Source organism: Astatotilapia calliptera, chromosome 5 (assembly GCF_900246225.1).
Source record: "Astatotilapia calliptera chromosome 5, fAstCal1.2, whole genome shotgun sequence".
Lineage (NCBI taxonomy): Eukaryota > Metazoa > Chordata > Actinopteri > Cichliformes > Cichlidae > Astatotilapia > Astatotilapia calliptera.
The window spans coordinates 3,257,815-3,271,588 of NC_039306.1; the positions used below are offsets into that span (position 1 = coordinate 3,257,815).

Genomic DNA, 13,774 nt, shown 5'->3' on the forward strand with positions numbered 1-13,774 from the left:
ATATGATTTATTTATTACATTTTATGTGGAGAGAATAAATAAAAAGTAGATTTACGGTGGCCCCTAGAGACAAAGCACGTACAAACTCCAAAACATGTAAAAACTCCAAAACATGTAAAAACTCCAAAACATGTAAAAACTCCAAAACATGTAAAAACTCCAAAACACGTACAAAGCACAACAGAAGTGCTCCAGGATGCAGGCGAAGTGTTGAGCTTTTGTTACCTAGTGGCTACCCAAGCCAGCAAGTACCAACGACCGGATTTGGTGTGTGGTAGTAACAGGTAAATGAACATTTTTTTTTAAATCATTTGAATATATATGAGTGGTATACATACATATGTATATATATATATATACATATATATGAGCTGGCTCTTTTTAGTGAGCCGAGCCGAAAGAGCCGGTTCTCTAAAAAGAGCTGGAAATCCCATCACTATAGTCTTTAATAGATTTTGATATAATACTGTTCAAACATGATCTCAGATTCCAAAGTGAAAAACATAACATGCTGCAAGTGTGTTGACCAAAAATTATTTTCAAGAACATATATCTTTAAAAATATTTTAAGTATGAAGCTATAGTTTCATAGCAAATATTACATATGTCCAAAATGTTGAATGTAATTTTTTTAAACCCATCAGAAATGATTGTGCAGAAATTGTTCTGAAAATTTGATGATTTGAAATGGAATGACCCTTATGTTAACTGATAATTGCAGTGGTGTGAAAAATAGTTTGCCCCCTTTTGCGTACATTTAATTCAATTCAATTTTGCCTCAAGGTGCTTTGAATTCTAATGTAAACACTCTACAATAATAAAAAGACAACAGAGCAAACCCCACAAATCATATGACCCCCTATGAGCTAGCAACAGGAAGAAACCTCCAGCAGAACCAGGCTCAGGAAGGGACGGTACACATTGTTTAATATGTGCATTGAAGGACATTTCGTGGTCAAAAATGACTCCAAAGTTCCTCACAGTATCTCTGGAGACCAAGGTAATGCCATCCAGAGTAGATATCTGGTTAGACACCATATTTCCAAGATTTTTAGGCCTGAGTACAATAACCCCAGTTTCATCTGAAATTAGAAGTAAAAAATGAGAGGCCATCCATGTCATTTTGTCTTTAGGCCATTCCTTAGGTTTAACAAATTGGTGTGCATTATCTGGCTTCATGCATAGATAAACTGCATAGCAGTGAAATAGATGCTACGCCCTGTAATGACATTGCCTAAAATAATCATGTATAAAGTAAACAGAACTAGACCTACCACAGAACCCTGTGGAACTCCATAATCAACCTAAGTGTATGAAGTGGAGTCTGCAAATACATGAACAAATTGGACTCTATGAGATAGATAGGATTCAAACCACTGCAACAGAATCTCTTTAATACCTCCAGCACGATCACAAATTTAAATATTAGAAAAAAATCTTACTAGTAAACACAAGTAAAATATGCTAACCTTTAACCCTAACGCTAAAAAGTGGATTGTAAAGAGCTGAAGCAGTATTTAAAATGTTTTCATTCACATTTGTGAATTTGTTAAGTTGCTATGTTTTATCTAAACGCGTTCATGAGTCACACCTCACATAATGGGGCAACAGTTTGAGGCCTTCACTAAACTACACTCTCACCAAACTTTCTCACACACACAAAGGCCTTTGCTATTACTTGACTACTCTGTATTAGTAGCTGACCTACTAGACAGATGTATGACATGTGAGACGGTAACCACGTGAGTGCCTCTTCTGTGTTTTCTTGCATATAAATTCATAATATAATATTTTGTCTGTATATCAACTATTACTTCAGTTATAACTTCATGTTTAGAAATAAACATTGTCTGGATCTTCTTCTATTTACTCTTATGAAATGAGAGTTATATGTGTGAACTTAAAAATATATGCATATAAAATCACTTACAAATCGAGCTTGAGCGAGAATAGAAGATGTTTCTCACAGCAAATTCAAATTCAAATTCAAATTTTTATTTGTCACGTACACAGTCATACACAGTACGATATGTAGTGAAATGCTTGGACAACTGCTCGTGACCTAAAGAAAACAAAAAAGGAAAAGGCTATGAATAAGATAGGAAATAAATATGAAAAATTAAAAAGGGTAAATTTAACTAGGAAGGAATAAAATATAAATTAAGGTTAAAAATGAAATAACTGTACAACAAAATACACAATATAGAACTATATAAGAATGTATGAACAAAATACACAAGAAGTATAAATAAATATATACACAATAACAGCAGCATATACACAATAACAGCAGCAGTGATTTAAGTAATGAAGTGAAAACAATGTCCAGAAAGTCCAGTGTGTGTGTAAGAACCATATGTGTGGGTCAGTACTGTGTGGTGGTGTGATTGTGATTGAGAGACCGTATCGCCTGCAGGAAGAAGCTCCTCCTCAGTCTCTCTGTGTTGGTCTTCAGGGAGCGGAATCGCTTTCCTGACCTCAGCAGAGAGAACAGTCTGTTGTTGGGATGGCTGAGGTCCTTCACGATCTTCCTGGCCTTGGTCCAGCACCGCCTGCTGTAGATTGAGTGCAGGTCAGGGAGCTCGGAGCGGATGGTGCGCTCAGCTGACCGCACAACCCTCTGTAGAGCTCGTCTGTCCTGCATGGTGCTGTTCCCGAACCAGGTTAAGATGTTTCCCGTCAGGATGCTCTCTATGGTGCACGAGTAAAAGTTCCTGAGCACCTTGGAGGGCAGTTGGAAGTCTCTCAAGCGTCTGAGGTGGTAGAGACGCTGACGGGCCTTTTTCACCACGGAGTTGATGTGACAGGACCATGACAGGTCCTGCGTGATGTGAACTCCGAGGTATTTGAAGCTGTCCACTCTCTCCACTGGGCACTCGTTGATGACGGGGGTCTGGTAGTTCCTCTCCTGCTTAGTGCTGAAGTCCACTATCAGCTCCTTTGTCTTACTGACGTTTAGAAGGAGGTTGTTCCTCTGGCACCAGTTCTCCAGATTCCTAATCTCCTTCAGGTAGGCCGTCTCGTTGTTATCAGAGATCAGGCCCACCACGACGGTGTCGTCAGCAAACTTGATGATGGTGGTGGAGCTGGTAGTGGCCACGCAGTCATATGTGTACAGAGAGTACAGCAGGGGGCTCAGAACACACCCCTGGGGGGCTCCAGTGCTGAGAGTGGTGGAGGCTGAGACATGTCCGCCCATCCTTACTGCCTGTGGTCTGCCAGTTAGGAAGTTGGAGATCCACTGACACATAGATGAGCTGAGTCCCAGAAGCTCCAGCTTGGTGGTGAGTGTGGAGGGAATTATGGTGTTAAATGCAGAGCTGTAGTCTATGAAGAGCATTTTAACATAATTCCCCCTTCTAATGTCCAAGTGAGTGAGTGATGTGTGGAGGAGATGAGAGATGGCATCGTCTGTGGAACGATTTGGACGGTAAGCGAACTGTAGTGGGTCCAGTGTGTCTGGTAGTGAAGAAATGATGAAGTCTCTGACCAGGTGTTCAAAACACTTCATCACTACTGAGGTGAGGGCTACAGGGCGATAGCAGACATGTTGAAAATAACAACTGAAGACCAAGGTTAAATTAGCAGCTTCAATTTAGTGTTTAGTCTATGGTGTACCATTTTTCTCCCTTTGTTTTCCCCTATGCCGATAAATGAGTAAGTTTAAAAAAATGATATGGTGGCAGCACATGGCAGCATGGTAGTTTAGTGGTTAGCATTGTTACCTCACAGCAAGAAAGTCCTGAGTTCAGTTCTAACATCTGTGTGGAGTTTTCATGTTTTCCCTGTGTGTCCCTGTTTTAGTGTTAATTGATTCAAAATTGGAAATAGGGCAACCTTTTGCACTAATGTGAGTGTTGTCTGTCTCTGCGTGTTAGCCCTGTAACAGACTGGTGGCCTGTTCAGGGTGTGCCCTGCCCTGAAGACAGCTGGGATAGGCTCCAATGCCCCATGACCCTGAATAGGATGAGAGGATGGATGGACATGGTCCATAAGAAGTGTGATGCATTTAAAATAATGGTCATCATCAATCACCAGAAAATGAGAAAACTAGTTTATGGTAGGCATTACAGTGTAAGACAAAACTATGTAATAAACATATTATCAAAATTATATTTGTAAATTGATTTAAAAGCCATAGATTGTTTTGTGATAATAATATTTATGAGAGGACAAACAATGTCAGTATTAAAGTTTTCTCTGTTATATATTCCCTGAGAAGTGACATGCTGATGAATAACGTCAGGAGTGGGTCTCTGTCTCCTGAATCCCAACTGGAAGCTGGTTCCACAGAAGAGGGGCCTGAAAGCTGAAGGCTCTGCCTCCCATTCTACTTTTTACCTCCGTCCACATATGTGGACATCACATTTTGGGTTATTTAGACCAAAATACTCAATTTTGCTCTGCAAGGGCCTGATATACAGGACATTATACTGCTACTGTTCTATCAAAATTTTAAACGAATATCCTCAGATGTGGCTCAGATTTTTTCTTAAAAACAAAAATAAGGTAAAAAAAATAATAAAGCTGGTAATTCTTTGTTTTTACATTTCTCCGGCCCCAATCAGCCCAAATATCAAAGAGAAATTAAAAATGCATGCTGTGGAGGTTAAAATACTCCAGGAACCACAAGTAAACCAGCAACCACCATGGTGTTGTTGAAAGTTTGTCTCTCATGCCATGAAAACGATTGAAAGTTCAGGTTCGCTTTCATTATACCCTCCTTAGGTCATCAGTCACAACTGAAAAAAAGTATCTGGCAAAAGAAGTGGATTGTAAAGAGCTGTAGTAGAATTTTATTTAAGATTTCATTCATCTAAATTGGTTTGTTCAGTACTGCGTGTAAGCATCAGGACTTATGAAACGTAATGAGCTAAGGCACACGCACTCTGAAGGCTCTCATGAAACCACGTGCACATGCACACACACAACCAGACCCCTTCACTATTACCTGACTAATACCAGTACTCTATATTAGAAGTGACAATCTACCTGACTTACCAGACCTGTGTGGTATGAGATCATAACCAGGTGAGTGCCTGTTCTTAAATTGTTTGTGTGTAAAGAGATAAAACGATATCACATAATAACGATCTTTTTCATCATTGTGTTCACTTGATGTTTTTTTAAATGTTATCAAGTGTTACAGTATAAATAATATGTGTGCCTTACGAACCGTTGTTTTACTGTTTGCTGTTTTTCTTTCCTTGGCAACAGATTGGTAGGTTAAAAAATGACATTGTGCATAAAAATTAAACATATAACAGAAGGATCATCATCATTACCATTATGATTGGGCTTACAAGAAAAAAAAAAAGCATATAATGAATACATATATGTATATTTATTTACTCTTCTGGCTTCTATTTGCTATTTTTCTTATTGAGAATAATGTTTCCAAGATAATCAGCCTTCAGTATTGAAGCTTTCCTATATTAATGTTTTATGTTATATGAACCTGAAATGCTGATGAATAAAGTGTCCAGTTTTTAGAAAACTTTTCAGACGTCTCAAGAACCGTTCAAATGCTGGTATGAATTCGACAACAGCGGTGTATCAGGACTCCTTAAGCACAGCCATCATCAAGAATCTGATTACCGTGGGTCTCTCTGTCTCCATCATCTACATCAACAGCAGCTTGGTGCACACATTCAAAAAACATGAGGTCTGTATTTTATTCATTCCTGATATTCATTTTGTATAATTCAATATGTTTGGGATGTATGTGGGACATCGTATAATGTGATTTATTTCATGCATATTCTCAGGTGATCATCTGTAATGTACCTATAAGTCTAAACTATCCTGTCCTTCTCTTCAGGTTTTCAACACAAATCCTCGTTACATCCTGTACATTCATCTGGTAATCATTGATATCCTGCTGCTCATAATATTCACCCTCCTTCAAGTCCTCAGCTACATCATTTTCACTCTTCCTGTTCCATTTTGCATCATTTTATTGTTGATTTCCATAATTTGTAGCCTGAACACTCCACTGACCCTTGCTGTGATGGCAGTAGAGTGTCATGTTGCCATATGCTTCCCTCTCCAGCACTCACAGATCTGTACAGTCAAAAATGTAACCGTTGTGATCACAGTGATATGGATGCTAAGTTCACTTACAATTCTGCCAGATTTATTCACCATCCTGGCCACAGAATCCAGAGATTTCTTTCATTCAAGAGTTTTCTGCCTTAGAGAAACTGTTTTCAGACTTCCTGAATTAGAAAAGAAGAGAACTATATCCAACATTGTATTTCTGGTTATTGTTTGGCTCACCCTTGTCTACACATATTTCAGAATCCTTTTCGCTGCACAGGCAGCTGCTGCAAACGCCAGGAAAGCAAGAAACACTGTACTGCTGCACGGCTTCCAGCTGCTGCTGTGCATGCTCACCTACGTGTATGATTTGCTGCTGAATGGTTTGACAAAGTTGTTCCCAAAAGGAGTACTGACTATTCGCTACACAGTCTCAGTATTCGTTCACGTTCTGCCTCGACTTGTTAGTCCACTTGTTTATGGGATACGAGACAAGGCATTCAGAAGATATCTGAGAAAATATCTGTTCTACTCACCAAAGACTAATGTTAACAAAAGTTAAAAACAATGCCATCAGCTCTTTTAATTTAAAATACTGAGATTGAGTAGTCTTTGTTTATCTTATTCTATTGTCCTTTTTTGTTTGCATATCTTTCTAATCTAATGTCGCAGTGAATGTGTCGAACAATAACTTTCACTATATGGCAATTTTATAAGACACTTTAGTGTTCGGAAAGACAAAAACTGCAGAATTCAACCAGAGAGCTGAAAATATGGACGGAAATAAAACTGGACAAAATGAAAGCAAAGTTAATAAAGATGGAAGAAAATGTTGCACAAAAAGGCAAAACAAAAACCATCAACATAAGAAGTAGATATTACCAAAAGAACCAATGCAAAAAGAGTAAGTATAACTAAATAATACAGAAAAATATTTTAAATATATACATTTTTAGGAGCAATGTGAAAGGAACCCAAGAGCTCTAAAACAGTCAGAAGTGCCCACCAGAAGATGTCAGTAGAGCCCAGCCAGGATTTTTCAAGCCAATATTTGGTGACTTAAAAAATGGTAAAACTTTATTTCAGAGTCTTTCCTGACATTTCTTGCAGTTATTTATCATATTATCTATATTTAAACTAGCTGAATGCAGTGATTTTTCCTTGATAAAATAAGATCCAAAATACATTCTTCTGAGTTTAAGAGTTTCTCTTTAATTAACTAATACATTCCAGGTGATATTTTTAAATGACTTAATGCATTAAGGTAAAAACACTAAGGTTTACAGAATGGAAAGTTCTTCAGCATTAGTGTGGTGCTCATAAAAATAGCAGCATGTTGATCGATGCTGATGACACCTACCTTAATGTGCTATTACATTCTTTTATTGAGAAGTGCATGATCTGTAGTCTGCTTTATTTCTTGTCAGAGTCATAGTACTTATGTAAATGTGTTGTTTCTTATTAGAGATCAACTAAAGCCATCTTCTTCTAAAACCATCTTCAGTCTTTTGTAGATGAGGCTTTTTAAAACCAAAACCAACCATTTTTCATTATTCATGTACAAATGATCCTCATTATTTATGTCTTTGCCATAGTCCATCCTGGGCCCTATACTACAAAGACAGTTTAAGGAGCTTGGAAAGAAAAGCATCCGGACTTCTGTAAGTTTCTTGAAGACGTTTCATCCAAGAAGTGTATTCAGTTCTAAGAGCAATCCCAGAGGCCCAGATTTTTAAGGGCTATTGGGAGTTTCCTTAAGAGGGTCCTGAACCCCCTATTGATCCTCTGCCAAATCCCAAGAGCCTAGGTTTGAAAACATGTGTGGGTCACAATCAGCCAAGGTTTCAGGTGAACCCATTGTGAAACATAGCCCCACCCTATCGAGTGACTTACTGAGATCAAATGGCCCAGGATGTGAGTGGGCATTAAGGCATTTGGGCCATTCTCAAAATTGGATTATAGATGGCAGAGAGTTGGTGTCGGAAGGCACACCTCTTTTCAAGAATAGTCATTCACGGTGGACATAGATGGGCTTTCCCTACATGTGTGTGTTCTTCCTTTTTCCCTTCTGCCACAGTCCCATAGGGAACAGTCCTGATTACTCCAATTTTGTGTTCCAGAGGGTAGTGGAAGTCAAAGAGTAGGTTCTGGTCCATGTGTGTGAACGACTTAAAGATCCAGACACTTTTCTTTTTAAGCTCCTTAAACTATGATGACCTGGATGACTGAGAACCTTCACAAACATATAAAGAGAGTTCAACATACCAAGAGTTTCCCCTCCATGTTCACATGAAAGACGTGGTCTTTCAGCATCTAACCAACCTAAATCCCAGCCCTGGCAGATCACCATGTACTAAATAGAAGTGAAGTAGTTACAGAATTGAAAAGGGGAGGAAGGGAGGGAGGTGCATGTAAACGAGAATGATAGCTTGCAGAACTGGGAGAACCTATATAGATGAAAGCCAGAAGGAGCGTGTTTGGAGGCGTGGTCCTGCTCCTGAAATTCCGATCCATAATCTCCAATTGTCTCAAGGGGCTCTATGTTTTAAGGTATAGACCAGGGGTCCCCAATCCCAGTCCACAAGGGCCGGTGTCCCTGCAGGTTTTAGATCTCACCCAGGGTCAACACACCTGAATCACATGATTAGTTCATTACCAGGCCTCTGGAGAACTTCAAGACGTGTCGAGAAGGTAATTTATCCATTTAAATCAGCTGTGGTGCATCAAGGACACATCTAAAACCTGCAGGGACACTGGCCCTCATGGACTGGAATTGGGGACCCCTGGTATAGACCCTACAATACAGCAAAAACAGGGAAAACCCCAACAATCAGATGACCCCCTATGAGCAAGCAATCTGGCAACAGTGGGAAGGTAAATAGTGCATAAACACAGTGAATTAAAAAAAATAAAAGAAGATGACGAATAGGTGACGAATTATGAATTTAGGACCCGTTTTAAAGTCCTTTTATTGGTTTTTAAACCTCTAAATGGTCTGGCACCTGTTTATTTGTCTGACTTGTTGAAGCCCCACGTCCCCACTCGTTCCCTTCGGTCAGCTGAGCAGTTGCTGCTTTCGGCCCCAAAGTCACGGCTGAAACTTGGAGGAGACCGAACGTTCTCTGTTGCAGCGCCGAAGCTTTGGAATAACCTTCCTCTCCATGTTAGACAGGCTACATCAGTGCCAGTTTTAAGTCTTTATTAAAAACCTATTTTTATTCCCTGGCTTTTAACTCTGTGGGTAACTGACTTTTTTTATTTTTTTTATTGCTATTTCTGGTTTTATTACCATGTGCATATTAGTATTGTACAGCACTTTGGTCTACCAGGTGTGTTTTTAAAGTGCTATATAAATAAATGATGATGATGATGTTTTTGAAAACATTTGTCTCATTGCATGAGGATTCAGGTAAAAGAGTACAAAACCACAAATATATCTAATAACGTTAAATCAGTAACAATTTGCACAGTGACACTGCACCAGTGGCATAAACATGCAAAGTCCAGTTTAATGACTCTGATTAGCAGACATGCCTGTTAAGATTTTTTTTTTTAAACAGGAGAAAAAGAAAATATTGTCACCCAACATACCGTGTTTATAAAGGGAGAAACTCCACACCAGGAATGAAACCTTTTTTTAAAGCAGACTGTAAAACTGTCCTTTCAGGAAGTTGAAGTGAGAGTCTGTGGGGATCAACTCATTTTTGATGTGGCTCCAGTTTTTTGTTTTTTCTTCTGTGTTGAATTTTTTTCTTCATCCTGGAACTTTTTGTGCACCAGAAGTGGGCAAATATGCAAAATAATGATGCAACCAAACAGACTAAACAACCAATCACTGCATATAACATCATTTGGGATTATCCAATCTAACTCCAAACCTCTTGGCGAGATGGAGGAAGCCGGCGTGCAAACACTGGCATCTATATAAATTCCTTGCACTCCCTACAATCTAATAGAGCATGTTGTTTGTGAGGGTAAGTACAATCTTTATTTAGTGTGTACTGTTACTGCATTACTGGACTGGAAATACTTTGCAGACTATAAATTACTGTGTTGTTGTTTGATATCCTTTTTTGCTGTTTGCCATATTTGTTATATAATTTTAACTTTTTCTGGGGTTTTAATTTTAGATTTTTAGATTACAAGTGTTGTCTTAGCAGTTTTATTGCAGCAAACACTAAAGTGAAGACGTGTAATGAATGCAGTTTCCTGTAGTAACTTGTTTGGTGGAGGTTTGATTTTAACAAAGAAAGTAAAGAACATGTGAGCAGTTGTGATTTGATAAAGTTTCAAGCTGTGTTTGAAACATCGAGTGTCTTTCACAGATCAATGCGCTGTACAGTAACAGCTCTTTTACTCATGAATGTTTGAACCTTTTCAATGCCACACAGTAACCTCCAACACCATCTCTGTGTGTGTGTGTGTGTGTGGTGTGTGTGTGTGTGTGTGTGTGTGTGTGTGTGTGTGTGTGTGTGTGTGTGTGGTGTGTGTGTGCGTGCGTGCGTGCGTGCGTGCGTGTGTGCGTGCGTGCGTGTGTGTGTGTGTGCGTGCGTGCGTGCGTGCGTGCGTGCGTGCGTGCGTGTGTGTGTGTGTGTCATTTCAGACTGGGAGGATTTGTCATGTCAGACATGAATTTGTCTTCAGTCAATTTCTCTTCCACTCTAACCTCGTATGAGGAGAATCCCCTCCTGACCAACTACATAGTAGCTGCAGCCCTCTGCATCACCATTAATTACATCAATGGCACCCTGATCCACACCTTCAGAAAATATCAGGTATAAACTCGTACATTGTTGTACAAATCATGAAAAAAGAGTAGTTTATCACTCTCACTGTGATTCATTTTCAGATTTTTCTATGTAAAAAACGACATTAGGAAATATTGATACAGTGTGCTTCTCTGCAAATAGTGTATTTTTATGCATCAAGGCATGCCTTTAAATCTAGTCTTTTACTCCGTATTATTGAAATAAAATAAAAATCATCTGCTTCTGGAAAACATGGAAGCTTTCTTTAAAGGTGTAAAATTTCAGGAAAATGTGATTAAATCAATATTAAGTAGTTCGAATAGTTAAAAATCCTTATTGTAATACTTTGTGTCAGTTATTGCTAACCGTAGAGTCTGCTTTCAGTACCATGTAGTGAAAATCTTTTCTTGCCCATTTGCAGAAACATCAAATTGCTTTAAAAGGAATCCTGTTTCCCTCACATGTGTGGATTCACTGTTTTTACTCTACAGATCTTACATTCAAACCCTCGTTACATTCTCTTCATCCACCTGGTGATCAATGACATGATGTGGCTTTTCCTGTCAACTCTTCTCCTCATCATCAGTTACGCCCTGCGCATCTTCTTCGTGCCTTACTGCATCATCCTGCTGATCATTTCCATCATCGTCTCCCACAACTCCCCATTAAATCTGGCTGGCATGGCAATCGAGTGTTACATCGCCGTCTGCATGCCTCTCCGTCACGGGCAGATCTGTACAGTCAAGAAAACCTACATTCTGATTGGTTTGATCTGGGCTGCCAGTGCACTCTCTATCCTCCCTGACCTGTTCATCCTCCTGGCTACAGAGCCTCTGCAGTTCTTTCACTCTAAAGTGAGATGCATTAGAGATTTCGTGTTCAGAAGCACATACAGCCAGAACAAGAGGGACGCTTCACACATTGTTTGTCTTGTCGTGGTCTGGCTCACACTCATATACACCTACGCTAGGATTATATTTGCAGCCAAGGGACTAACCGGTGACATCAAAAAAGCCAGAAACACTATTCTTCTTCATGGTTTTCAGGTGCTGCTACTTATGCTGAATTATCTGAGGAACATTTTTGAACGGAGCTTGTTTTTTTTATTCCCAAACCGGGAAAGTCAAATACGATTTGCTGCCTTTGTCATTGTCCAGATCATACCACGGTTTATAAGTCCCATCGTTTATGGACTGCGAGACCAGACGTTCAGGAAATATGTGAGAAGGTACCTCGTTTGCCGTGAGAGAGGAATCGCCCACCCAGAAAACACCACTACTAAAAAGGCCTCACTTAATGTTACATCTGCAACAGTATAAAACTTTATTATTAACTTAATTTGTGTTTTTTATGCTGCAAATAAATAAATAAATACTATTGCTTGATTTTATAAAGCATATTTCTTTTTTCCGGGGGGGGGGGGGGGGGCTTATAATTATTCAATGAAAAGAAAATATCCACTGGGATTAGTCAAGAAATTATGAAACATTTTTATAAATTCCATGTTAATGTGCAATGAAAACACTAAAAGTAAAGCAGAAAATACTCACCACCAGCCTTCAATGATCAGAGGTTAGTTTGGGGTTTACTGTTGTCGAGGAGGGAAATTATTTTACTGCTATTGTTAAATAATTGTCATTGCATTAATAATATAATCTGCAGCATGGATATTGCATTCCAAGGTTTAAACAGTGTCTCTTTCAGAAAGACTGAGTTGCAGGCTGACAGGAAGTTGTATGCAGAAAGAAGCAGGAAGTTATTTTGAGCCGCAGGCTAAGACGAGGCTTTAACAATGTAATAGATAGCTTTAAGAAGGCCTTAAGCAGCTATGACTATTTTATACACAATGCATATCTGTGCTTATTAAAGAGTTGGAGCTCGGTCAATTAATTGGGGGTCGGAAGCTTTGTTCGGCGCGATGTTCGGACAATCTATTGTGCAAGTGACTTGGAGCCATAGAAGGAATCGCAATACATGCTTACAAAACACTTATATCAGGTCATTTTATATTAAGGTTTAAGTAGAGGTTCTTGATTAAAACATTTATTTAGTAGAAGACATACACATAGTCTCAGTGAGCTTCTGGTCTGGTAAAAAGGTCAGAAGTGCAACAGGTGAATTGAGAAAGAGCATTTGAGGACGAGACACAGACAGTAGGTGAAGAGGTGACACAAAGAGCATGTGAGGTCAACACACACACACACACACACTTTAAATTAGATTTATTTAGAGGAGAGGTTAGTTATGTTTGGCTGTAACTGCAAAATTGTCTTGGTAAAAGAGGAACCGTTTCTTGGTGTCTCGGCAAGAAAGAGGAACAAGATAAGAACTGAAAGGTAGACAGGAAGGGCTAGCCATGAAAATAGAAGATGATTTTCTAGGTGAAAAGTCATGATGATGTTGATCTGATCTATGTATAAAATGTATCTGTGACGCATGAAGGGGCGTCAGTAAACAAACCCTGATGCTATAAAATATCTGTTCATGCTTTGATTAAGTCGAAGACTACTTCCTGTCTGCGTACAGAGTTGTCTTCCCACGCGTGTATTCATTAAAATCATCGTTTGACTTCACCCGGCCGGATTGGTGTGGTTATTCTTCGATCACCTCTTGTACCCTTCCTCAATATTGAATCTTAACACTGTGCATCATGCTTTGGTAATAAATAATAAATAAAGTCCTCTTAGGTCAGAATATGCTTCATTTTCTTCTCTTCTTTTTGGCCTTTTTATCTTAAAAATTAAGGATAATGAAAATTGCTGTGACTGATTCATATATTTTTAAGAAACTGTGACAATGTCACGGTCCTGGGTCTCCTGACCCAGCGTTTTTAGTTCTTTGTGATTTTCGTATTATTGTACTTGTGTGATTTATTCTATGGCTTCTAGTTTTGATCCCTTGCCCTTCATGTCTCCCTGTGTGCCCCTCTGTGTATCTGTGAGCCCTCGTCTCTCCTTATGTTTTATTCCATGCTTCCCCTGCCCATC

The 13,774-nt window shown here is 39.1% G+C and overlaps 2 protein-coding genes across 2 annotated transcripts; both read left to right on the top strand.

Annotated features, from left to right (window-relative positions):
- Positions 1-5,533: 5,533 nt before the first annotated feature.
- LOC113021762 (odorant receptor 131-2-like) lies at positions 5,534-6,601 on the top strand. The gene is made up of 2 exons (XM_026166476.1): positions 5,534-5,665; positions 5,822-6,601. The coding sequence occupies exons 1-2, from the start codon at positions 5,534-5,536 to the stop codon at positions 6,599-6,601; spliced, it is 912 nt and encodes a 303-aa protein (XP_026022261.1).
- Positions 6,602-10,667: 4,066 nt separating this feature from the next.
- LOC113021763 (odorant receptor 131-2-like) lies at positions 10,668-12,106 on the top strand. Its single transcript, XM_026166477.1, has 2 exons — positions 10,668-10,814; positions 11,279-12,106. Exons 1-2 carry the CDS (start codon positions 10,668-10,670, stop codon positions 12,104-12,106), a joined length of 975 nt encoding a protein of 324 aa, XP_026022262.1.
- The last annotated feature ends 1,668 nt before the right edge of the window (positions 12,107-13,774 follow it).

Coding starts and splice junctions, on each gene's coding strand:
- LOC113021762 (XM_026166476.1), top strand. CDS start 5,534: ATGAATTCGACAACAGCGGTGTATCAGGACTCCTTAAGCACAGCCATC. Junction 5,666..5,821: donor ACACATTCAAAAAACATGAG/GTCTGTATTTTA, acceptor CCTTCTCTTCAG/GTTTTCAACACAAATCCTCG.
- LOC113021763 (XM_026166477.1), top strand. CDS start 10,668: ATGAATTTGTCTTCAGTCAATTTCTCTTCCACTCTAACCTCGTATGAG. Junction 10,815..11,278: donor ACACCTTCAGAAAATATCAG/GTATAAACTCGT, acceptor TTTACTCTACAG/ATCTTACATTCAAACCCTCG.